Source organism: Lithobates pipiens, unplaced genomic scaffold (genome assembly GCF_037356315.1).
Source record: "Lithobates pipiens isolate NorthernLeopardFrog02 unplaced genomic scaffold, aLitPip1_a1.2 Scaffold_28, whole genome shotgun sequence".
Classification (NCBI taxonomy): domain Eukaryota; kingdom Metazoa; phylum Chordata; class Amphibia; order Anura; family Ranidae; genus Lithobates; species Lithobates pipiens.
In genome coordinates, this window is record NW_027507789.1 from 211096370 (window position 1) to 211121584 (window position 25215).

General features: G+C 43.0%; 1 protein-coding gene across 5 annotated transcripts in view; it reads right to left on the bottom strand.

The window, feature by feature from the left end:
- TTLL9 (tubulin tyrosine ligase like 9) overlaps positions 1–24188 on the bottom strand; it is a 45257-nt gene extending 21069 nt beyond the window's left edge. Inside the window, exons 1-9 of one of the 5 annotated variants that reach the window (XM_077460464.1) lie at positions 24066–24187; positions 21408–21454; positions 21234–21326; positions 20704–20787; positions 15331–15442; positions 6688–6873; positions 4710–4778; positions 4521–4611; positions 4265–4305 (exon numbers count right to left, since the gene is read on the bottom strand). In XM_077460464.1, coding sequence (XP_077316590.1) covers positions 4265–4305; positions 4521–4611; positions 4710–4778; positions 6688–6873; positions 15331–15375 — 432 coding nt within the window. In that variant the 5' untranslated portion in view covers positions 15376–15442; positions 20704–20787; positions 21234–21326; positions 21408–21454; positions 24066–24187. Of the gene's footprint in view, positions 1–4264; positions 4306–4520; positions 4612–4709; positions 4779–6687; positions 6874–15330; positions 15443–20703; positions 20788–21233; positions 21327–21407; positions 21455–23366; positions 23382–24060 lie in introns of all 5 variants that reach the window. The other 4 variants (XM_077460461.1, XM_077460459.1, XM_077460460.1 and 1 more) reach the window with 4 other exon arrangements.
- Positions 24189–25215: the final 1027 nt, after the last annotated feature.

The window sequence follows — 25215 nt, forward strand, 5'->3', positions numbered from 1 at the left end:
GACCCACTTAAAGAGCTCTGGCCCCCACAAGAGAGCCCATACACACTATCTGAAGTTATACATTCATATTCCCAAATGAGAACAGTATATATACACACATATTGGCCTTCGTTTCCCATTTATCCTTACGGCCAGTTCCTTCTTTTTACTACATGTTCTCACCTTGATTGTCGTTTGTAGAAAATAGTTTTAAATAATGTTTAGAAAATGTTTTTAAAAATGTCTTTGAAAATGATTTTAAGAACAGACTCCCCCACAATATACTCCTTTTATCTTACTTGTAATTACCCTCCTGATTTGTATTACAGGGAAGTGCAGACATAAAAGCATACATATGTACACATACACTCATATTTCCAGTTTGTCCCATTTACCTATTTTCCCCTTCCTTCTTTTCCTCTATTTTATTTTATCTTAATATTTTTCTTTCCCCCTGGAGTATATTCATATACCAGGGAAGTGATTATACAATTTGATGCAATTTGTTTCTCAGCAACTACAACCATGATCCACATTTCAAAAATGCAGATAAAAATCCTGCATTTTGATAGGTTGGCAAGAGTCATGGGTGGTTAGAAAAAATTATTGTTTTTATTAATATAGTTTTATGTACACATAAATAAATGTCTTTTATTTTATTTTTTCTATTTTTTTTTTCTATTTTATATAAAAAGATCTTTTTACGATAATTTTTTATATATATTTTTATATATATCTTATTAATTATAGTCATGTATAGCTGTCAATAGTTTTTTATAATATACCGGAATGTGATATGCAGGTTGCGGTGCTCTATAGCTTAATAATTTGTCATGCCCTGAGTTCGCAATAATATGCATAAAGAAACGTTTTCATTTGGATTGACATAAGTGAACACACCACAGAACATAACATATCCTGTGCCCACAGTAATAAAATAGTCTTTCCATGTTTGTGCTGTCACAAGACGAGCACACAGTATGTAATAGATACATAGCGGCTCGTATAGGGCATTCCCATAGTAAAGATGGCGCTGATACACTCGCGCAAGCGCAGAAGAGCACTGCACCCTACATAAACGTGAGGGTGCACCAATATGGCCGCTCCAGATGACGTCGCTCTGACGAAACGCGTAGGGCGTGGCCTAGAACGTGCACCTTACACTGGCATACAAGCAGCAACGCCGGCGCGGCTAATTTGAAAGCGATTTTGTCTCTTTGGATATTGTGAGTAACCTGACTTCTTAATAAACAAAAAAACGTTCAAACAACAGTATTGCACTATGTTTGTACTTCTGTTTCCCTTCATGCATAATTGCTAAACGGACTACTTGTGGAAGGAAAAGTGTAAAGCATCTCCCCAGCATAGCAGAAGCAGAGCCCAAAGAAAGCTGCACAGTGGCTCATACTGTGGCTGCTCGATTAACCCATTGAGGGTTTTTTGTCTGGTGAGCACATATACATACCTTTTGCCTAACACAGAGTGGCGCACCGGAGAGGAATGTATTTAACCCTTCTGCACTAGTCACTTTACTCTACCTTCCTCATTTGATGAAAGTTCCATGCGTTTTTCCAGCAACTAGTTGATGCGACTTTGAAAATTTCCGTTGGACATTATAAGATTTTTTGTCACTATTATTATTATTTTTTTTTTTGGGTACTTTCACAAAACGCTTTTTGATTATCACTTTGAACATATTTGCATAGGATTTTTCAGATATTGGTTTATGTATGTTTATCGAGCACAGTAGTATTCTAAATTGTTTTTATGTGATTGATTCACCACTTTTCCAATATATATGTGCATTCTTTGAGGTGTAAATCAACAGACATACATCCTCTTTTCTTTTTTCACGCATTTTAATATCACGTATACAGTGGTTTTAAGAGGTTTCCACCGCAATTTGTTTTAATATTCTCCAGAGCACCAGCAGAGATAATAGATCATCTCACACTTATATATGATTTTAGTATTCACAGTGCACAAAAAGGTTTTAGCGCCAAAGCTTAATTTATATTTTAGATTTCTAACCTATTCCTATTCTTAGGGACAGGTCTCAAGCACAGGCAGCTTTAACCCCTTAAGTTCATTCTTTAATTTATCTTTAATTTATCTTTATTTCACTATATTACATTATATATATATTCTTTTTTCCCCTTGCCTGTGTGGCGAACGGGTGGAATTTGTCCATAGCGCAATCTTATTTATCTTTTGCTATGACAAAGCTCGCCTGAAGCACCTGCAGCTTTTGAGAGGCTTCAATTCAGCTTTAGCGTCATTGTGTTTTGGAGAAACTGCAGGTTTGAGATATCCACACACACATGGCATCTACCAAACTTCATTAGGGCTAGTGTACACTTGCTTCAAAACAAGGCTTCAGACGTGCTTCGTTAAAGCTCTCTGAACGCCAGTCAAAGCCCCAGACACAAAATAAAATGGTTAGCTTACAGTCCTGGTTACACCTTGCTTTTGCTTGGTGCCTCAATGAGGCTTCATTGGGGCTTTGATGAGGCCTCGGTCAGGCTTCCATGAGGCTTCGGTGGAGCTTCGTGGGGCTTCAAGCAAGCTTTGCCATGGACTTCTATGGGAGGCTTTGAAGCACCACTAAAGCTACATGGGGTATCATTTTTGAAGCACCACTAAAGCTACATGGGGTATCATTTTTGAAGCAAAGCCAAAGCAAACACAAGGTGTAAACAGGACTGTAAGCTAACCATTTTATTTAGTGACAGGAGCTTTGACTGGTGTTCAGAGAGCTTTAACAAAGCCTGTCCAAAGCCTTGTTTTGAAGCAAGTGTAAACTAGCTGTTCATATGTGTTGAAACCGAAGCAAGTGTAAATGAGACCTTAAAGAGGAAGTAAACCCTGATGGGTTTACTTCCTCTTTCATTCCCTGCAAAGGCAAAGCATAATGGACTACTATGCATCGCATAGTAGTCCATTATGTGCCACTTACCTGACACAGGAGCCAGCGAAGTCACCGCTGTCCCCTGTAGTCCGCCGCATCCATCTTTTCTGTGGGGTCTCGCAGCTCCGCCGCTGTCATTCGGCGGAGCCACGATGACGTCACTCCCACGCATGCGCACGGGAGCCGACACGTGCGGCAGCTCTGTTGTTGGAAATGCCACGCTCAGTGCGCCTGCGCGCCGCTGTCTACGGCGCATGCGCCGTAGACAGCGGTGCCTGTCTTCGGGCAAATATCTCCTAAACCGTATAGGTTTAAGAGATATTTCTTGGACCTACAGGTAAGCCTTAATCTAGGCTTACCTGTAGGTCAAAGTGGTTTGTAAGGGTTTACAACCACTTTAAAGCTTCAAAAAAAGAGTACCACCGAAGAATCATAGGAGCACCACTGAAACACCATGAAAGCATCACGGTAGCACCATTGAAGCACCATCAAAGCATTACCAAAGCACCCCCAAAGTATTATTGAAGTATCACCAAAGCATCATCGAAGCACTATTATAGCATCATCAAGGCATTACCAAAGCACCCCCGAAGCATCACTGAAGTATCCCCAAAGCATCACCAAAGCACCCCTGAAGCACCATCGAAGCATCACTGAAGCACCATCAAAGCATCAATGAAGCACCACTGAAGCACCATCGCAGCTTCACCAAAGCACCATGAAGCATCATCGAAGCACCACCGTAACATCATCAAAGCACCAAAGCATCATGAAAACATCATCAAAGCATCATCGAAGTACCATCGAAGCATCACCGAAGTACCATCGAAGCATCACCGAAGTACCATCGAAGCATCATTGACGCAACACCGTGGCATCATCAAAGCATTATCAAAGCACCATCAAAGCAACATCAAAGCACTATTAAAGCACCATCAAAGCTTCACCGAAGCACCATCAAAGCTTCACTGAAGCACCATCAAAGCTTCACCGACGCACCACCGTAGCATCATCAAAGCACCATCGAAGCTTCACCGAAGCACCACTGAAGCATCAAAGCACCACTGGAGCATCGAAGCACCACTGGAGCATCGAAGCATCAAAAACACATAAGAAAAGCATTTTGAAGCAGTAGGAGCTTTAATGTGTGTTGAAGTCTAAACAAGTATAAATGAGCCCTAAAAGTAAGCAAAAAGGCTTACGATCTTTATCTCTTCTTTATGGGAGGGGCTTGTCAAAGCTCTGCCTGAAACCATCTGCAGAGAGGCCATACGAGATTAGAGCCGACATGAGCAGAGGAAGATAGAAAGGAAGGACATTCACGTGACATACAGTATGAGCAGTGCAGGACTAAAAATCAAATCAAATATATCTCACCGAAGTAACAAGAACATAAACACGAAGATCAAATTTTCTTCCTGTGAATGAAAACATTGTATATAATAATTTATGCTTAGAAGACATACGGTATGTATACACCCACAATAGGCCCGGGTACTGCCCCTTTCAGATATCTCCACCCCTCTACATTTTTTGCCCCTTTAGTAACTAGTATCTTATTGTATTGTTCCATTGTGACCACAAGAAAACACGGCAATACCAAACAAAAGACAAAAGCTTCGGCTTTTCACACCTCCGATTAAATATGGGTTTTCTATATAACGCTGAGCCACATAATTTTCCACTGGGATTTCATCTCTCTGGTCGTCAGCACGACTCCCGTCCTGAGAAAAGGGAACAAAGTTCATGAAAATTTGTCACTATCCAGACCGAGAAGACATTTCACCCCTGCCATAAAATAAGCCAGGTCCCCAACAGTTACCTTCCTCCAGTCCATAATATCCTTCAACTTCCGGAACAGGAAAATCCCCTTCCCTTGTGACCTCGCCACCTGCAGAAAGAAGGATTTATATATATATATATATATAGATATATATATATATATATATATAAAGCAACTGAATAAAATAAAAAAATACTGGAATCTCAGAGCAATTTCAGGCAACAAATTAAAGGATAAGTTCACCTCTGAATATACACGTTCCATCCGTTTTTAGGTTGAAACGTGTAACGTGTTCCCGCTCATGCAGCTGCTCCCCGATCCCCGAGCAGACAGCTTACACTGACAGTGTGCAGGAGCCCTGCATTGCACTCACCATCTGTTGATTACGGGTGCAATGCTTTCCAGGCTCCTACAAACGTAACCATCGCAGTTTCCTGATTGGTTAAAAGGATAATTAGCAAACAATGCAACTGTGCTTGTCATGAAAAACACTCCGGACGCCAACATAATCCAATAGCGAGATCTTCCTGCCATACATCTCAACTCGGTTTCTGACGGGAATTTGGGGTGTTTTTTATCACCTTGATGTGTAACGGCACCTCTTGTTACATTCAACATGATATAAAATCCAGCAGAGGTGATGACAGACCCTCAATGGGCACAGCAGGTCTGCAGACACTGCAACACTAACCACACCTGTCAATTGTTTTACTGGGGAAAAAACAAAACAAAAAAAAATAAAAAACACCTGCACTGACTTGACCTCTGGAAGATTTACCCCCCTTTATGACTAGGGCATATTTTGCAATACGGCACTGCATTACTTTAACTCGTAAATTACACGGTCATGCAACGCTGTACATAAATTAAATTTCTAGATTTTTTTTTTCCACAAATAGAGCTTTCTTATGGTGGCATTGATCACCTCTGCGTTTTTTTTATTTTTTGCGCTATAAACAAATAAATAAATAAAAGTTTTGAAAAAATATATATTTTTTTTTACTTTCGGCTATAAAACATGTTTCATAAATTTCTTTTTTTAAATCTAATTTTTTCATAAAATGTAGGCCAATATGTATTTGGCTACATATTTTTGGTCAAAAAAACCCAATCAGCGAATATTGGTTTTTTTTATAGCGGGACTGTGAGTACTCAGTCTTAAGCCCCATACACTATCAGATTTTCTGCTGATTTTTTCCTTCAGATCCCTTCCAAAAACCATATAATATGAGGTCAAACCTTAGGAGTTTCAATGTGTATGCAATCAGGCAGGCCCTTGCACTACATGGTTTTGGTAAATCTGAAGACAAAAATCAGTAGAAAATCCGATAGTGTGTATGGGGCTTTAGGGCAGTTACATTTTAGAATTACTTGAGTTTGCTGCTCAGCACAATTATTTTTGGTTCAATAATTGTTTTTATTTACAGCAGAAGGGCGTGGCGATGGGGGCTAAATTTTCCCTCCAGCCTCGCCAATCTATTTATGGCCAAATGCGAGGAGGATGTCCACGGTGGACTTCAATTATTCCTGTGGGCCAGGTACATCGACGACATTCTCCTCCTTTTGGATGGCTGTTCAGAATCTTTGGGCCAGTTCTTCTCTTTGTTGAACGATAACGATTGAGGTACATCTCTGTCTTATGAATTTCAGCAAAGAAAAGATACATTTTTTAGATTTCGAAATTGAAATTCACGAATGTCAGTTTCAATTTAAAACATATTTCAAGTCTACAGACCATAATGGTTTTATACCAATAGACAGATGCCACCATAGATCATGGCTACGGTCTGTCCCACACAGTCAATTCTTGCCACTGTGCAGGCATTGTACTGATATTGAGACCTTTAAATCACAGGCCCATGATCTTGAGGCAGAGATTTCTCGATAAAGGGTATGACCAATTCGAGGTTGATCCAGAGTTACAAAATACTCTGAAAGTAGGTTTCTCTACCAATAAAGAACGTCTAACGGCGGCAATGTGGTCGGCAAGTGGTTAAGCCCACCTACCAAAACTTACAGGCTTCATGATCCAGGTGATTCCAGGATTTTTGCGAAACTCCTCAACAAACAGATGATATTCGGAGGGCAGCTCGAAGGTCTTCGGAAAGAAGTCACATTTTGCTGCTTCCAGCCTCCCCGACTCCCTCTCAAGAAGCTTCCGGAAACGCTTCAGATTTTTTACCATATAGTTTTTGCGGGTCAGCTGGAGAAAAAAAAGCAACAGGAATTTTGGCTGGATGGATTTTTACCACATTATATCAAACCATAAATGAAAACAAAGTGGTGTTCCACCCTAAAAAATGTGCCAACAAAAAAAAAAAAACGTTTTCATTTGCTTGCACAGATTGCACGCAGATATTTATCTGCCCCAAGCACCAGTACAGAGAGTGAGAGACTATTCAGTCTAGCATCTCATATTCTTGACGAGAAGAGAAACCGTCTCTCCTGTGAGAAAGCTGAGCAACTTTTGTTCTTAAAGCGAAATCTGCCACTTTTACTGAAATAGATTTATAAAATCCGTAGCATAGAACAATTCATTTACCATGTTGTTGAACATAGTAAATGAATTGGCATTGGACTGTGCTAGTGGACAATTGGAACATACAACATAGTATGACTGACTACCAGTATGTTCCAATTGTCTAGTTGTGCCATACTGCCATTAGTTGGTTGTTCATTGTAGTTCTTCTACAGTTTTTTGCACTTCTTCAATTTAAAAGAGAACTCCAGTTTTAGTACTGTAGACACATACATAGTTTGTTGCTGTTGGGCCAAACTATGTCTCTCCCTAAGCTTTCAGCCCGCTGCATGTGCAAAACTGTATGTTCTGTATCTGTGGCTGTCTACATACTCCAGTACTATACACTATACCACACTGTGTTCCAGATATGAGCGGAGACTTCCAGAAACAGACTAGTCTAGATTGCTTGCTGTGATTGCCTGAGCACCGCTGCTGTAGACCAGACTGTAGACTGTCTTCCGGGATGTACTCTCAGTCTCCGCCCATACCCGGGGTCCGGAACACAGTGTGGTCTACTCTATGGCTATGTGTGTAACTCACAGCTACATACATACACTTTTATCGCACATGCAGCCGCTGACACCTTAGGGAGAGAACTTAGAGGGAAAAAAAAAAAATTACTACAGTTCTCTCAAGTTGAAATTAAAATAATTAGAAAATATTTATTGCATTTAGCATACTTATATATTTTACAGATACTGTGAAACAGAATAACAACCTTCTGCCATATTATGTTGTTATTCTTTAGACATAGTTTGTTGTTGGCACAAACTGTCAGTCATTGATTGTCTCTCCCTAAGCTTTCAGCCCGCTGCATGTGCAAAACTGTATGTCCTGTATCTGTGGCTGTCTACATACTCCAGTACTATACACTATACCACACTGTGTTCCAGATATGGGTGGAGACTTCCAGAAACACAGACTAGTCTACATTGCTTGCTTGCTGTGATTGGCTGAGCACCTCTGCTGTAGACCAGACTGTAGCCTAGTCTGTGTTTCGGGATGTCTCCGCTCATACCCGGGGGGCCGGAAAACAGTGCGGTCTACTGTATGACTATGTATGTAACCCACAGCTACATACATACACTTTTAATCGCACATGCAGCCGCTGACAACTTAGGGAGAGAGAACTGAATTACTACTAGTTCTTCTGATTTAAGTTGAAAATTAATAAAGTCTAAGCCCTTGTACACACGGTCGGAGAATCCGTCGGAATGTGTCCTATCAGACTGTGTTGTCAGATAATCCGACTGTGTGTGGTATGCATCGGACTGATTCCGTCGGACCCAATTTTCCAACTTGTTGGAAATATTTTCCGACCAAACTGGTTCGATCGGACATACTCCGATCATGTGTAGAGAATTTTGATCGGACCAAGTGCCACGCATGCTCAGATCAAATTCCTACATCAAAGCTATTGGCTACTAGCCTGAACGTAGTCCCATTGTAATGAAATTACGTCATCACGTTCTGAATGATCGGATTTTTCGACAACTTAGTCCGACCGTGTGTATGCAACAGTTTCGGACAAGATCTGACGGACAAAATCCGACGGATTTGGTTGTCGAAATCTCCGACCGTGTGTACAGGGGCTAAGACTTTAAGTCTTCTTAGACTTAGTCTTAGTCATTTTATTTTTATATTATTTATATTTAATTTTTTTTATTTATTTGATTTTGTTGTTATGGTTCAATGTGCACTGACTGCAGTCTACACTGCAGGATATGCTGTAGTGACTTAAATTTATAATTTTGTATTTTATTTGATTTTAACTTCTGTGTCCACTGTCCAATTTATTTGGGTTGCTTTATTAAAGTACTGTTATTTTACATTACTGGACTATTCTTTTATTCATAAAATTAATGATTCAGTTGAATATGAATACTATATTGAATAATAATATAAGACAATTTCATATATATTAAAAAAATGATTTAATATATTAAAAAAAGCCATTTTCGGTTTCGGTGCTGTTTCAGTATCGGTTTCGGTTTTCGGCCTAGTGTATTTTTCATTTTCGGTATCCGTTTTCGGCCTAGTGTATTTTTAATTTTCGGTATCGGTTTCGGCACCAAAAAACCCATTCGGTGCACCCCTAGAATGTTTTAAATGAATGGAACGTCAGAAAAAAAATAAAGGCCTGGTGACATCTTTGGGCCTTGAGATCTTGGAAAAGATAAGGATCCAAATGACCTTAACAAAACACTTGTTCACATGTGATGCAAGGACTGCCACTCCAGCATGGATCACTTTTCAGAGGCATTTGACAGGCGGTGAGGAAGTGAAGTCACCTCCTCGCCACCTAATTTCACCCTATAATTGCTGTACTTCGCACCACAATAGCATGTGTTGCAAATGGTTGCATTAGTTATGTTCAACGGCGGCACTGCCCTCTGAAAGGGTCATGCTGTTTTGCCCCACCATGTGTAAAGCCATGAGTGGCTGTATGTTAGTGTTCAAGTGGACAGTTAGGGATGGTAAAACCACAGCTCAACCACCTGGTTTGATTGCCCCCCCCCCCCCCACGCCACACGTAAATAAAGCCTTAAAGTGATTTTAAAAGCAAACTTTTTATTTTAAAAAAATAACAAACATGTTATACTTACCTTCTCTGTGTAATGGTTTTGCACAGAGCAGCCCCAATCCTCCTCTTCTTGGGTCCCACGCTGGCACTCTTGGCTCCTCCCCCCTGCCGAGTGACCCCACAGCAAGACACATGGGGGAACTCATGTGGGTACGATCCTGAGATGGCTATGTGTGTCTATAAGACACATAGAGCGCAGTTAGGCCCTTCCCCTCGCTCCCTGTGCACTGGCTTTGATTGACAGCTGTGTTTGAGCCAATAAGGGGAGAGAGAGCCAAAAAAGCCTCTGCTCTTGTGTACAAAACTGGATCAAGATCAGGCTCAGGTGAGTATTGGGGGGGGGGGGCTTTGCCTTTAGAACCGCTTTAAGATGTCTTGCTTTTCCAGAATCCTGCGTTGAGGCCTAGTGACATAACTGAGACTTATAGGAAGTTGGAGTATTTTTAAATTTTTCTTCCAGTGTTTTATTTGTGTAAAGCTTTCAGTTACTGTTTTTGTTTCAATTGAAAGATGGGGGGGGACTACTGCAAGGTAAGCAGACTTTTTTTTTTTAGACAAGGTCTGCTTTAACGATTGAAGATCAACCTCAAGTTTTCCCACCTACGATCTAGAATCTTCACAGCCACCAGTGCATGTTGGTCTTGAACTTTTGCAATCCAAGTGGCGGGTGGAAGTGCCAGATCTGGATGAAACAGGATTTCTGGGAATACCCCTTTACGTAATTGGTGGCCACACAGGATAGGGTAACCCAATGCAAAATTCTCCACATGGCCTACCTTACACCGCAGAGATTACACTGAATTTTCCCCACAGTAGAACCTAATTGTTGGCAGTTCAGAGACACTTGGATTTTTTTCATGTTTTTTTGGTCCTGTTCCCACATACAAACATTTTGAGCTGATGTCCCTCAGTTTATTTGCACAGTGACCACATTTACAGTTCCTCAAACGGGGGTCGTTTATCTATTGGGTTTGGTCAACCTAAATGGAGGCCCTTTTCCCAGGGCCTCCATAACACTTTTGGGTCTATGCTAGAAAAGGTATTGTTTTGGCGTAGAACTCTGATAGATTCCCTACTTTGGAGAGCTGGAAGAATTTGGTTAATGTGGTGATCGCATTGTATAAAAAGGACATATCTTTCCCGAGGTTGACCCAAAAAAGGTCTATGACATTTGGATTGAATCTCCCTCTACTACTAATGCTAGAGACAATACTGTGCTTGACTAAAATGGATAGTGTGTGAATGCTATGTTCCTCTGAAAGGGAGGTGCTATGCGGGGTTGACCTGATATGGTCCCCCTGTGTACCCCCTCTTTACATTTTATCATCTCTCTGGGAATATATATTGCTCATACTGCATTTTATTATTTATTGTGTTATGTTCCTAATTTTCGTGCTCCTATTTTTGAAATTTGATATGTGCCTAATAACTACGATAGTACCTAACTTCCACCTCCTGATTACATACCATGTAGATGCTGTTACCCTCGTTGATCAAGGGGTACCAGAGTTGCAACTACATTTGGGATGGTTGTGTTTTTTTTGGTTTTATATAAAAGATATAAAAGTTTTTCAATTTTTTTTTTAAATAAAAATACTCAAAACAACACAAAAAGTAATAATGGAGAAGATATACAGTGCTTTGAGAAAGTATTCATATCCCTTGACATTTTCCACATTTTGTCATGTTACAACCAAAAATGTAAATGTATTATATTGGGATTTTATGTGATAGACCAACACAAAGTGTCACATAATTGTAAAGTGGAAGGAAAATGATAAATGGTTTACAAATTTTTTGTTTTTTAGAAATAAATATATGAAAAGTGTGGCATGCATTTATATTCAGCAACATACAACCGGACTTTCCAGCAGACTACGTCCGACGGGATCAGTCCGTCGGACAATGCGATCATGCGTGTGCTAGACCGACCGCTTTCTATTAAAAAAAATCAAATAAAATCAGACAGGCCTAGAAATAGAACATGTTTCAAATCTATCCAACGGACTCAAAATCGGGAAAACCGTTTGTCTGTGTGCTGGTCGGACGGGCCAAATACGACGCAAGGGCAGCTATTGGCTACTGGCTATTGAACTTCCTTGTTTAGTCCCGTTTATGTCATCACGTTCAAAATGAACGGACTTTCAAACAGACTTAGTCCGGTCGAGTGTGGCCAAATCTGCTCGTTCAGAAAGTCAGTCGGAACTCTGCCGAAAGTCCGTTGGGAAGATCGTCGGACCTAGTCCGTCAAAAAGTCCGGTCACGTGTATGCAGCATAACAGGTTTTCTTCTAAGATTGCCCTGTATTTGGCTCCATCCATCTTCCCATCAACTCTGACCTGCTTCCTTGTCCCTGCTGAAGAAAAGCATCCCCACAGCATGATGCTGCCACCACCATGTTTCACGGTGGGGATGGTGTGTTCAGGGTGTGCAGTGTTCATTTTCCGCCACACATAGCGTTTTCCTTTTAGGCCAAAAAGGTCCATTTTGGTCTCATCTGACCAGAGCACCTTCTTCCACATGTTTGTTGTGTCCTCCACATGGCTTCTAGCAAACTGCAAACAGGACTTATGGCTTTCTTCTTGCCACTCTTCCATAAAGGGCAGATTTGTGGAGAGCACGACTAATAGTTGTCCTGTGGACAGATTCTCCCACCTGAGCTGTGGATCTCTGCAGCTCCTCCAGAGTTACCATGGGCCTCTTGGCTGCTTCTCTGATGAATGCTCTCCTTGCCCGGCCGGTCAGTTTAGATGGACGGCCATGTCTTGGTAGGTTTGCGGTTGGGCCATACTCTTTCCCTTTTCAGATGATGGATTTAACAGAGCTCCGTGAGATGTTCAAAGCTTGGGATATTTTTTTTTTTTATATATATAACCTAACCCTGCTTTAACCACTTCCCACCTGGCCTATAGCAGAATGACGGCCGGGAAGTGGTTCAGTCATCCTGACTAGGCATCACATGACATCCAACAGAATAAGCCACGATTGGGCGCCCGCAGTCTGACAGGCTGCATCTCCAATCTGGGTAAAGAGCCTCTGACGGAGGCTCTTTACCATGTGATCTGCTGTGTCCAAATCACAGCTGATCACAGTGTAAACAGGAAAAGCCGTGTATTGACTTTTCCTCTACTCACACTGACAGACGCGAGTAGAGGAGAGCTGATCAGCTTCTCCTACGAGGGGGGGGGGGGGGGGGGGGTCTGCACTGATTGATTAGTCTAGTCCCAAGATGCCCACCCAGGAAAACCAGGGATGCCCACCCAGGACCACCAGGGATGGCACTCTGTGCCCCTCAGTGATGCCTGCCAGCACCTCTGATCAGTGACACCCATAAGTACCAATCGGTACTTACTGCCTCATTAGTGCCTGTCAGTGTAGCCTCATCAGTGAAGGAGAAAACATACTTATTTACAACGTTTCGTAAGAGAAACAAAGAAAAACTTTTTTTTCTTAAATTTTTTTTTATTATTTGTAGCGCATAAAATAAAAACCCCAGGAAGTGAGAAAGTACCACCAAAAGAAAGCTCTATTTGTAGGGAAAACAAATGATAAAAATTTTGTTTGGGTATTGAAGCGGTTAAACTTCTCACAACTGTATCCCTGACCTGTCTGGTGTGTTCCTTGGCCTTCATGATGCCGTCTGTTCACTAAGGTTCTCTAACAAACTGAGGGCTTCACAGAACAGCTCTATTTATATGGAGATTAAATTATACACAAGTGGACTCTATTTACTAATTAGGTGACTAAGGCAATTGGTTCCACTAGATTTTAGTGAGGGGTATCAGAGTAAAGGGGTCTGAATACAAATGCACGCCACACTATTCACAGATTTATTGGTAAACAGTTCTGAAAGCCATTTATAATTTTCCTTCCACTTCACAATTATGTGCCACTTTGTGTTGGTCTATCACATAAAATACATTTATGTTTTTGGTTGTAATTTTACAAAATGTGGAAACTTTCAAGGGGTGTGAATACTTTTTCCAGGCACTGTAGTATATCATTGCAATGCTCCAATTCTCACGAGTCCTATATTCTTTTCCAGAGTTGACTGGTTGCCATGGGTAACCTGTATACAAAGAAGCCCCTATGTGTACAGAACAAAATGATTGCGGAAATCAACCTATACTGAATAGAACTTCTAGTCGTGACCAGTGCAGCTCACAGCAGCCTGAAGAAAGCCGGGCAGGCAAGAAAAGCCGGCCAGTGCTTTACCTACCTAAGACCAGAAAACCACAGGCTGCAATGGAGATCACATAACAAGCCAGAGATGACCAACCTGCTCTGGAAAAGACAGCACTGTAGTCAGATTGGTCATTTTGCTCAGTACTGACATTTCCTTTAGTTTTAAATTATTTTTATTACATTTAAAAAAAAAACTTACATACTTTGTAAAACAATTTGCAAACCATTCATGATAATACTCAACATTTTCAAAATACACATAAATACATTAAAAAAATACATTAAAAAAATTACATTAGATATTTAAATGGATCGATCTTTTTAGCATACGTTTAGTTTCGCGCGTAAATCTACACCGCATATGCTCTTAATTCTCCTGGGCCATCTAATACTTACTTACTTATTCTAATAATTTACTATCAGGAAGAGAAAAAAAAAAAAAAAGGAGGAACACAGAGGAAAGGGAAAAGAGGAAAAACCTTGAAGCATGCCCATTCCCCTATATGGAGAAAATAAATAAATAAATAAATAAAATTAAATTAAAAAAAAGGGAGGGAGAGGGGGCAAAAGGAGTGAAAGGAAAGGAGGAGGGAATTTTCCTAATCAATATCCCCACGTAACACGCGTCTGTTTATCTTTTAATTTTCAGTGTTATCCACCTTTATGTTGTGAGAGAAAGAAAAAAAGAAAAAAAAATAAAAAAAAAGGGGGTGGGGGGGGATTATCCATCCCCCTGTAAATTACTTTACCCCATTATAAACCATACTAATTTTCTTCTTACTCATGACTATTTTTCCTAATTTCAAGGTATAGAGAGGAGGAGTTCCTCTCCCTCTATCCCGATTACCGTCCTCCTTTAATTTGTGCAAAGGGGAAAGGAAAAGGGAGAGAGAGAGGAAAAAAAAAAAAAGGGGGGGGGGGGTTTCTTTCCCTTTTTAGTTATATTCCCATCTGGCTCTTAGGGCAGGGGGACGGAGAGAGGACATGAGGGGACCAGCCCCTGAGTGCTCCCTCCATTCCCCATAATTCCCAAATAAGTAGGGGAACTGTTTAAATTGTAACCATTTCTTCCAGGTATCCCAAGATCTTATTCCTACTCCCTTTTGAAGGTATATTAATTCTTCCATGGTCCTCATTCTATCCATTTCTCTAAACCAATCCCTTATCCTTGGTATTTCCTTTATTTTCCAAATGTTTCGGGATTAATACTTTTGCTGCATTCAATAAAAATGGGGTGAGTGCTGCTCTATACCTAGAGCCCCCAATCGCATGGAACAAGCATTTCCAAGGATCTAATTCTATTTCTGTCCCATCAATCTTTTTTAATTAAGGCCAGCACTTTCCTTTAGAAGTAGAAAAAGGTCAGTCACCTCATAGTGGTTGCGGAAGTGACAGATGCGCACATGTTCTTCCATGTAAATATGGTCAAAGTTCTCCCGCAGCCAACCGACATCGCACCAATAAAAGTCCCATTCGCCATCACTGGAGAAATATTTGGGTGAAAATTAGAATTACTTATTACATAATGTAATGTGCATTGGAAAATCTGCACCAAACCAGGCAAAGTACAAAATTCAGTGAAAATAAATGAATAAAATAAGACAATACAAATTGATAGCAGAAAAAGGTAAAGTAGCCGGTACACACAATGCAATTCTAACCAGCAGTGATAACCCCCCACATTTGTTTAAAGGCACCAGGGGTGGACTGACAATTCATGGGACCCCCGGGCAATAGGAGATTATGGGGCCACATAGTATACACACACACACACACACACACACACACACACACACACAGTATACAGATACACGTACACACAGTATATGCAGACATATTTGTATTGGCTGAGAAGGTACTGGAGAGGTGGGGCAGCTATAATCTCACGATTTTTAGACCAAAAGGATGTCAGTAAGGTATATTTCAGAGACAGATGTAAAAAAAAAAAAAAAAAACCCGAATTTTTTTACATACTGTCCCTGGTTTTACTGAGGCTGACAACCCTGATGGGGCCCCCTAATGGCCCGAGGCCCTCGGACAGTGCCCGAGTGGCTGAATGGTCAGTCCGCCCCTGAAAGGCACTAATGTAAAACAAGCAAAAACTTCAGGGAAGGGATTTGTAACCTGCAGCACAGACACTTCTGCTACTTATGCCGCGTACACATGAGCGGAATTTCCGTTGGAAAAATCTTGGATGGTTTTTCCGATTGGGATTCCGCTCAAGCTTGCCTTGCATACACACAGGTCATACAAATTTCTCTGAACTTTCCACCATCAAGAACGCCGTGACGTACAACACTACGACGAGCCGAGAAAATGAAGTTCAATGCTTCAAATTGTTTCCGAGCATGCGTAGGAATTTTGCGTGTCGGAAAATTGCTACAGACGATCGGAATTTCCCATCAGAACTTTTTCCAATCGAAAAATAGAGAAGCTGCTCTCAATCTTTTGCTGGCGGGAATTCGGGCAGGAAAAGTCCGATGGAGCGTACACACGGTTGCATTATCTGACCAAAAGCTCACATCGGACTTTTGCTGGCCGAATTTCCGATTGTGTGTACGGGGCTTAACTGTTCAAAGTAGAACACCAGCCAGAAAAACTTTTTCTAGTATTAAATAAACTTTTTTTTTTTTTAGTTTGTGTCTCCTTTGGGGAGATGCCGGCCTGGGTTCTTGTCTGGGAAGTAAAAAGGAAATCTCCCCAAAAAGGTTCTATTTTAGGGGTGCTCAACCGTTTGAAAGAGCCACTTAAAGCGGAAGTTCCACCGTTTTTTTTTTTTTTTTAAAGCCAGCAGCTACAAATACTGCAGCTGCTGACCTTTAAAATAATGACACTTACCCGCCCAGCGCGCCCGCGATGTCGGCACCCGAAGCCGATCTCTCGATCGTCTCTCGGGTGCTGCCGCCGCCATCTTGGCTATGGGAATCAGGAAGTGGAGCCTTGCGGCTTCATTTCCCGGTTCCCTACTGCGCATGCGCGAGTCGCGCTGCGCAATAAGGACGGTCCCGCTGCCTCTGGGATCCGTGTGTTTCCCAGCAGACAGCGGGGGACCTGCGGAAAGGGGCGTAGATTATGCGGAAAGGGGCGTAGATGCTGCAGATATCTATGCCGGAAGTGGGTGCAGATACCTGTACTGTACAGGTACCTGCACCCCCCTCCCCCCTGAAAGGTGGCAATTGTGGCGCCGGAGGGGGGGGAGGGTTCCAATGAGCGGAAGCTCCACTTTAGGGTGGAGCTCCCCTTTAAGTGATTTGATAACTGGCCGGGGGGGGGGGGGGGGGGCACAATGAACTATGGGGTTTTACCTCCCCCCAAACCGCAAATGTAAAAAAGCCCTTAGTGTCCTTAGCTCACTATAAGGCTGCTTTCACACCGATGAAGTGCGGTTTACCCGCACCACGGGCGCAGTGCATCTGCGGCTTTCCTGTGGGTTAGCTGCACTGAGCCATAGACTTCCATTACATCTTGTGGGTGTTGTGGCATTTTCTGAAAGCGCACCAAACACGCAAGATATAATGGAAGTCTATGGCTCAGTGCAGCTAACCCACAGGAAAGCCGCAGGTGCTTGCAGGGGCAAAAGTGCAGCATATTTATCGATTAACCACTTACAGGATATGTAAACCTTTATTTTTTTAACCACTTCAGCCCCAGAGCATTTGGCTGGCCAAAGACCAGAGCACTTTTTCCGATTTGGCACTGCAACGCTTTAACTGACAATTGCGCGGTCGTGCGACTTGGCTCCCAAACAAAATTGACATCCCTTTCTCCCCACAAATAGAGCTTTCTTTTGGTTGTATTTGATCACCTCTGCGGTTTTTATTTTTTGCGATATAAACAAAAAAAGAGCGACAATTTTGAAAAAAAAAACGCATTTTTTACTTTTTGTTATAATAAATATCCCCAAAAAATATATAAAAAAACATTTTTTTCCTCAGTTTAGGTCTATACGTATTCTTCTACATATTTTTGGTAAAAAAAAAAAAATGTAAAAAAATAAAAAAATAATAATATCGCAATAAGCACAAAAGTTATAGCGTCTACAAAATAGAGGATAGTTTATGGCATTTTTATTAATATTTTTTTTTTTACTAGTAATGGCGACAATCAGCGATTTTTATCGTGACTGCGACATTATGGTGGACACTTTTGGCGCTATTTTGGGACCATTCACATTTATGCTGCGATCAGTGCGATTAAAAATGCACCGATTACTGTGTAAATGTGACTGGCAGTGAAGGGGTTAACCACTAGGTGGCGCTGTAGGGGTTAAGTTAGTCCTAGGGAGTGATTCTAACTGTGGGGGGCGGGACTGTGTGTGACACAACACTGATCACAGCTCCCGATTACAGGGAGCGATAATCAGTGTCCTGTCACTAGGTGATCGTCTCACGGAGAGGAAGAACAGGGAAATGCTGAAGTAAACAAGCATTTCCCCGTTCTTCCTCTCCGTGAGACAATCGCAGATAGCCCCGCTGACACTGAGTGCATGGGACCCGCGGGTGGAATCACGGAGCTCATGGCGGGCACATGCGTCTGCTATCCAAGCCTCGCGAGATCACGTACAATAAATGATTTCGCGCAGCGGAGCCAACCTGCCGCAGTAAAACTGCGGCGGCTGGGCCGCAAGAGGTTAAATAACAAACATGTCATACTTATCTCCTCTGTGCAGTTGGTTTTGCACAAAGCGGCCCCGATCCTCCTCTTCTGAGGTCCCCCAGCAACGTTCCTGTCTCCTCCTCTTCTCGAGTGCCCCCCACAGAGAATTGACTTGACAGACTTGTTGGGGCGCGCTCCCGTGTCCTGCTGCTGTGTCCATTCACACAGACTGCAGGACTTGGCCCCGCCCCTCACGTTATTGGATTTGATTGACAGCAGCGGCTGCACTGCTATCTATCCAATCAGGACCCGAGACAGCGGCTGGAGCTGGTGTGCTCGTCCCCGACGCTGGAAAGACCAGGTTCAGGTAAGTAAAAGGGGGGCTCGGGGGGGCAGGAGGTTTTTCACCTTAATGCATTTTTAAGGTGAAAAACCTTGAGGGTTTACAACTCCTTTAACAACCACCCTATAGCAGATATACAGCTACAGGGCGGCCGTTCTGTGCAGAATCATTTATATAGATGTGACTCTGCACTTCCCCCTAGGGGGCGTGTACGAGCGCTGCCAGCTTGCCGCTTCTGCTGTGATTAGTCACAGCAGAAAAACATCAGCGGGTGCTGGCCAATAAATGTCCGCCGGCACCCGCAGAATAAATGTTGTCCCGCCGGCACCCGCAGAATAAATGTTGTCCCGCCGGCACCCGCAGAATAAATGTTGTCCCGCCGGCACCCGCAGAATAAATGTTGTCCCGCCGGCACACGCAGAATAAATGTTGTCCCGCCGGCACACGCAGAATAAATGTTGTCCCGCCGGCACACGCAGAATAAATGTTGTCCCGCCGGCACCCGCAGAATAAATGTTGTCCCGCCGGCACCCGCAGAATAAATGTTGTCCCGCCGGCACCCGCAGAATAAATGTTGTCCCGCCGGCACACGCAGAATAAATGTTGTCCCGCCGGCACCCGCAGAATAAATGTTGTCCCGCCGGCACCCGCAGAATAAATGTTGTCCCGCCGGCACCCGCAGAATAAATGTTGTCCCGCCGGCACCCGCAGAATAAATGTTGTCCCGCCGGCACACGCAGAATAAATGTTGTCCCGCCGGCACACGCAGAATAAATGTTGTCCCGCCGGCACACGCAGAATAAATGTTGTCCCGCCGGCACACGCAGAATAAATGTTGTCCCGCCGGCACACGCAGAATAAATGTTGTCCCGCCGGCACACGCAGAATAAATGTTGTCCCGCCGGCACCCGCAGAATAAATGTTGTCCCGCCGGCACCCGCAGAATAAATGTTGTCCCGCCGGCACACGCAGAATAAATGTTGTCCCGCCGGCACACGCAGAATAAATGTTGTCCCGCCGGCACACGCAGAATAAATGTTGTCCCGCCGGCACACGCAGAATAAATGTTGTCCCGCCGGCACACGCAGAATAAATGTTGTCCCGCCGGCACACGCAGAATAAATGTTGTCCCGCCGGCACACGCAGAATAAATGTTGTCCCGCCGGCACACGCAGAATAAATGTTGTCCCGCCGGCACACACAGATCATCAGAATCAGGAAGAGACAAAGGACAGAGCTCTACCTATGTAAACAAGGCAGAGCTCTGTCCTAAAAGGGGAAGTGATGGATTTTCTTTCCCTGCAAAGCATTGCATCCCTTAATAAAAGCACCACACATACTACACACAAACACATTTAAGCCTTTGATCGCCCTAGATGTTTAACCTCTTCCCAGCCTGTCATTAGTACAGTGACAGTGCATTTTTTAGCACTGATCACTGTATTAGTGTCACTGGTTCCCACAAAGTAGCAGAATACATATTGGCCTAAATTTATGAAGAAATTCGATTTTTTACTTTTTTTTTTATTGGACATAGCAGAAAGTAAACAACATTGGGGTTTTTTGTATTTTTTTTTTTTCTGTCTTTTTTTGTTTATGGCGCAAAACATAAAAACCGCAGAGGTGATCAAATGCCACCCAAAGAAAGCTCTGTGGAAAATAAATTACATGCATTTTATTCGGGTACAGCGTTGCATGACCGCGCAATTGTGAGTTAAAATATTGCAGTCCCGTATAGCCAAAAAAAAAATGTCCTGATCAGGAAGGGGGATAAATCTGGAGGTCAAGTGGTTAATACACTGACCTTTCCTCCTCTCGCTTCTCTCTCCAGGCTGCTAGAAAGGTCTCAGGTGAAGGTCACTTGGCATCACTCCGCCTGGGGAAGGGGCTACAGAGGAAGAATCGGCTTTTTATTACATTTTCAGAATAGACTGGAACAAATAGGACAGGGGTGCTCAACCCGCAGTGGCCCATAGAGCCCTCTGATGTGGCCCGCGACCACAAACCAGGGAAGCCCATGCTCTGGGATGGCATGTTGGGCGAGCCCAGATCGCAATCAACAGGTTTCCAACCCGCTCCTGCTCCCTCCTTTGCTGCTCTGGGTTGGCGGGTTGGAAACCTGTTGATTGCGATCTGGGCTCGCCCAACACGCCATCCCAGAGAATGGGCTTCCCTGGTTTGAGGTCGCGGGCCACATCAGAGGGCTCTATGGGCCACTGCGGGATGAGCACCCCTGTCCTATTTGTTCCAGTCTATTCTGAAAATGTAATAAAAAGTTTTGGTTGCAATCTTGGTTTATAGTAAAAGAAAATTTCAATCGTAGCAAAAACGTACTCCTTCACTTCCGTCCAGCCTGGCCGCTGCCTCAGCACATCTGCAATGGTGTTAATGAGAGCACATCTGTATCGGATGCAGGATCGGGGCTCCCTGATAGAAAACACAACGAGATCACGTGAATGACCTGCAAGACCCAACTCTGATAATATCCCGTGATGTATTCCTCCTTACCGATCCTTGGAGCGCTGGAATCCATACTGAGCTCTGGCTGCAACAACCTGATGAATAACATGCCAGTTAGTGAGAGGCCAAGAAAAACACCTCATTTTAAAACTTCCTAATGTAGATAGATAGAGATCATATATATATATATATATATATATATATATATATATATATATATATATACACACACACACACACATACATACATACATACATATAAAGAAAGAAAGAGAGAGAAAGGGGGAGAGGGAGAGAGAGAGAGAGAGAGAGAGAGAGAGAGAGAGAGAGAGAGAGAGAGAGAGAGAGAGAGAGAGAGAGAGAGAGAGAGGGAGAGGGAGAGGGAGAGGGAGAGGGAGAGGGAGAGGGAGAGGGAGAGGGAGAGGGAGAGGGAGAGGGGAGAGGGAGAGGGAGAGAAAGATATAGCGAGAGATATAGAGAGAGAGATAGATAATTGATCGATAAATAGAGAGGTAGAGAGAGAGAGAGATAGAGATATAATTGATCGATAAATAGAGAGATAGAAAGAAAGACGGAAGGAAAAGGAAAAGGAAGAGGGGAAAAAGAAAGAAGATGAATAAAAGGAGGGAAGATACAGAAAAGGAAGTTGGAAACAGAAAGGAAGGTAAAAGAAATAGAAGAGGGAAAAAGAAAGAAGAAAGGAAGAGGGAAAGGGAAAGGAAGTGGGAAAATAAATATAAGAAGGAAAGGGAATGAAAGCAGGGAATGAAAAGGGAAAAGAAGGTAGAAAGGAATGGAAGAGGGAAAGGGAAAGGAAAGCAAAGAGAGAAGGAAAATGATAAGAAGATGGAAAACGGTACACAGGTGTGAAGAGGGAAAATAAAACAAAGACAGAAGTGGGCAAAAGGAAAAGTTAAAACTGAAAAAATAAAGGAAGAGGGAAGGGGAACAAAATAGGGAAGGGAAAGAAAGAGGGAAGAGAAAAAAGGAAGAAGGAAAAAGAAGAGAAATATGGAAGGGAAAATCATAGGGAGAGTGCAGGGGAAAGCAGAGGGACGAGGAAAGGGGAAAAGCAGAGGGACGAGGAAAGGGGAAAAGGGAATGGAGAGGGACGAGGAAAGGGGAAAGGGAATGGAGAGGGACGAGGAAAGGGGAAAGGGGAATGGAGAGGGACGAGGAAAGGGGAAAGGGGAATGGAGAGGGACGAGGAAAGGGGAAAGGGGAATGGAGAGGAAAGGGGAAAGGGGAATGGAGAGGGACGAGGAAAGGGCAAAGGGGAATGGAGAGGGACGAGGAAAGGGGAATGGAGAGGGACGAGGAAAGGGGAATGGAGAGGGACGAGGAAAGGGGAAAGGGGAATGGAGAGGGACAAGGAAAGGGGAAAGGGGAATGGAGAGGGACGAGGAAAGGGGAAAGGGGAGGGACGGGGAAAGGGGAGGGACGAGGAAAGGGGAAAGGGGAGGGACGGGGAAAGGGGAGGGACGAGGAAAGGGGAAAGGGGAGGGACGAGGAAAGGGGAAAGGGGAGGGACGAGGAAAGGGGAGGGACGAGGAAAGGGGAGGGACGAGGAAAGGGGAGGGACGAGGGAAAGGGGAAGGGACGAGGAAAGGGGAAGGGACGAGGAAAGGGGAAGGGACGAGGAAAGGGGAAGGGACGAGGAAAGGGGAAGGGACGAGGAAAGGGGAAAGGGGGAGGGACGGGGAAAGGGGGAGGGACGGGGAAAGGGGAAAGGGGAGGGACGAGGAAAGGAGAAAGGGGAGGGAAGGGGAGGGACGAGGAAAGGGGAGGGACGAGGAAAGGGGAGGGACGAGGAAAGGAAAAAAGGATAAGAAATAAGAGAAAAGGTAAAGAGAAAGGAAGAATAAAAGGAAGGGGAGGATGAAATGGGGAAAGAAGGAAAAGGATTAAGCTACTAATGAAGACATGATTCCATATGTGGTCACTGGGACAGGAAGTGAGGGGGAATCTCACCACAGGGGGGAAAAGACAACAACGGTGCTCACTTACTATTCTCCTCAATATCTAAAATTTAAAAAACAATGTCTGAAGTTACAGCCAAGAACATTTTGCTTACTTAACATCACATTAGCGTGCAAACCTACATCCTTATATCAGAGATGCTCAGCCATGTTATATACGGTCACCCTAAAGAAACAGATGAGAATTCCCCCCATCAGAGGGACATCGCTCCATTGAACCTCAATAAATGAGCATTGCTCCCAGCAATCTGCAGCACTTTAAGCTGCCCATACATTATACAATTTTCTTATTCGATTTCCTTCAGATTTACCTTCAACTATGTAATGCAAAGGCCTGCCTGATTGCATTCAAATTGAAAGTGTTTAGGTGTGAGCTCATATTATATGGTTTTGGTAAACCTAAAAGGAAAATTGTATAATGTATGGCCAGCCTAACAATCAATCATGGAGACTTGTCCGGGTCTGGGCCATAATACATCATTGTAACATTACTGCTAAACAGATATATGTACTATGAGAAGTATTTATGAACATTTATATTATTGAAGAATAATAATAATAAGATCCTTGCAGGAATACCCCAAGTGACATAATCAAGTCTGGTCACGTGACCCCCAACAGCCAGCTCAGGGTCATGTGACTCGCTCGTACTCTATCTACAGCAGTAATGGCCGTCCCTGCACTCACACCCTATCTGATAAAGGTACAGAAGGTCCGCTCACCTTACCCTTGGACATGTCTCTGCTCCCGTGCTCCCCGCTTATAGAAACACAAGCCCGTACTCTAGCGTGGCTACCCGGCTGCCATGGAAACACAAGCCCAGCCCACCGCTCCTACGCGCCTCATGATTGGAGTTATGCCGGAAGTGCGTCTCTGCTGCGGAATTGTCGCCGGAAAAGTGCGCCATTTTGTTGGTTTGCCTACAGGCCGAGAAGGCTGGGCTGTTTTTTTTTTTTGTTTTTTTTTGGCAGCATTGTATTTTGATGAAATCGGTATGTAATCTATGGAATAGAACGTAATAATAACGGATATTATTACTATCATTATTATTGTTACAGTAATAACATTACTTATAATCATGGTATAAATTCATAATTAAACATGTAATTATAATAAAAGACTAATTATTTTCATATGGTAAAATAAATATTCATAGAATTAAACATGTTAATTTATTTATTTTAAGGAAATTATATTCAGATTTCCTTTTTGAAAAGGGGATACACACTCACAGCATCTCACAAACGTAAATACACCCCTCACATTTTTGTAAATCTTTTCTTCTATCTTTTCATGTGACAACACTGAAGAAATGACACTTGTCTACAATGTAAAGTAGTGAGTGTACAGCTTGTATAACAGTGTACATTTGCTGTCCCCTCAAAATAACTCAACACACAGCCATTAATGTCTAAACCGCTGGCAACAAAAGTGAGTACACTCCTAAGTGAAAAATGTCCAAATTGGGCCCAATTAGCCATTTTCCCTCCCCGGGGTCATGTGACTCGTTAGTGTTACAAGGTCTCAGGTGTGAATGGAGATCAGGTGTGTTAAATTTGGTATTATCGCTCTCACTCTCTCATACTGGTCACAGGAAGTTCAACATCTCATGGCAAAGAACTCTCTGAGATCTGAAAAAAAAGAATTGTTGCTCTACATAAAGATGACCTAGGCTATAAGATTTCCAAGACCCTGAAACTGAGCTGCAGCACGGTGGCCAAGACCATACAGCGGTTTAACAGGACAGGTTCTACTCAGAACAGGCCTCGCCATGGTTGACCAAAGAAGTTGAGTGCACGTGCTCAGCATCATATCCAGAGGTTGTCTTTAGGAAATAGAGGTGTGAGTGCTGCCAGCATCGCTGCAGAGGGTGAAGG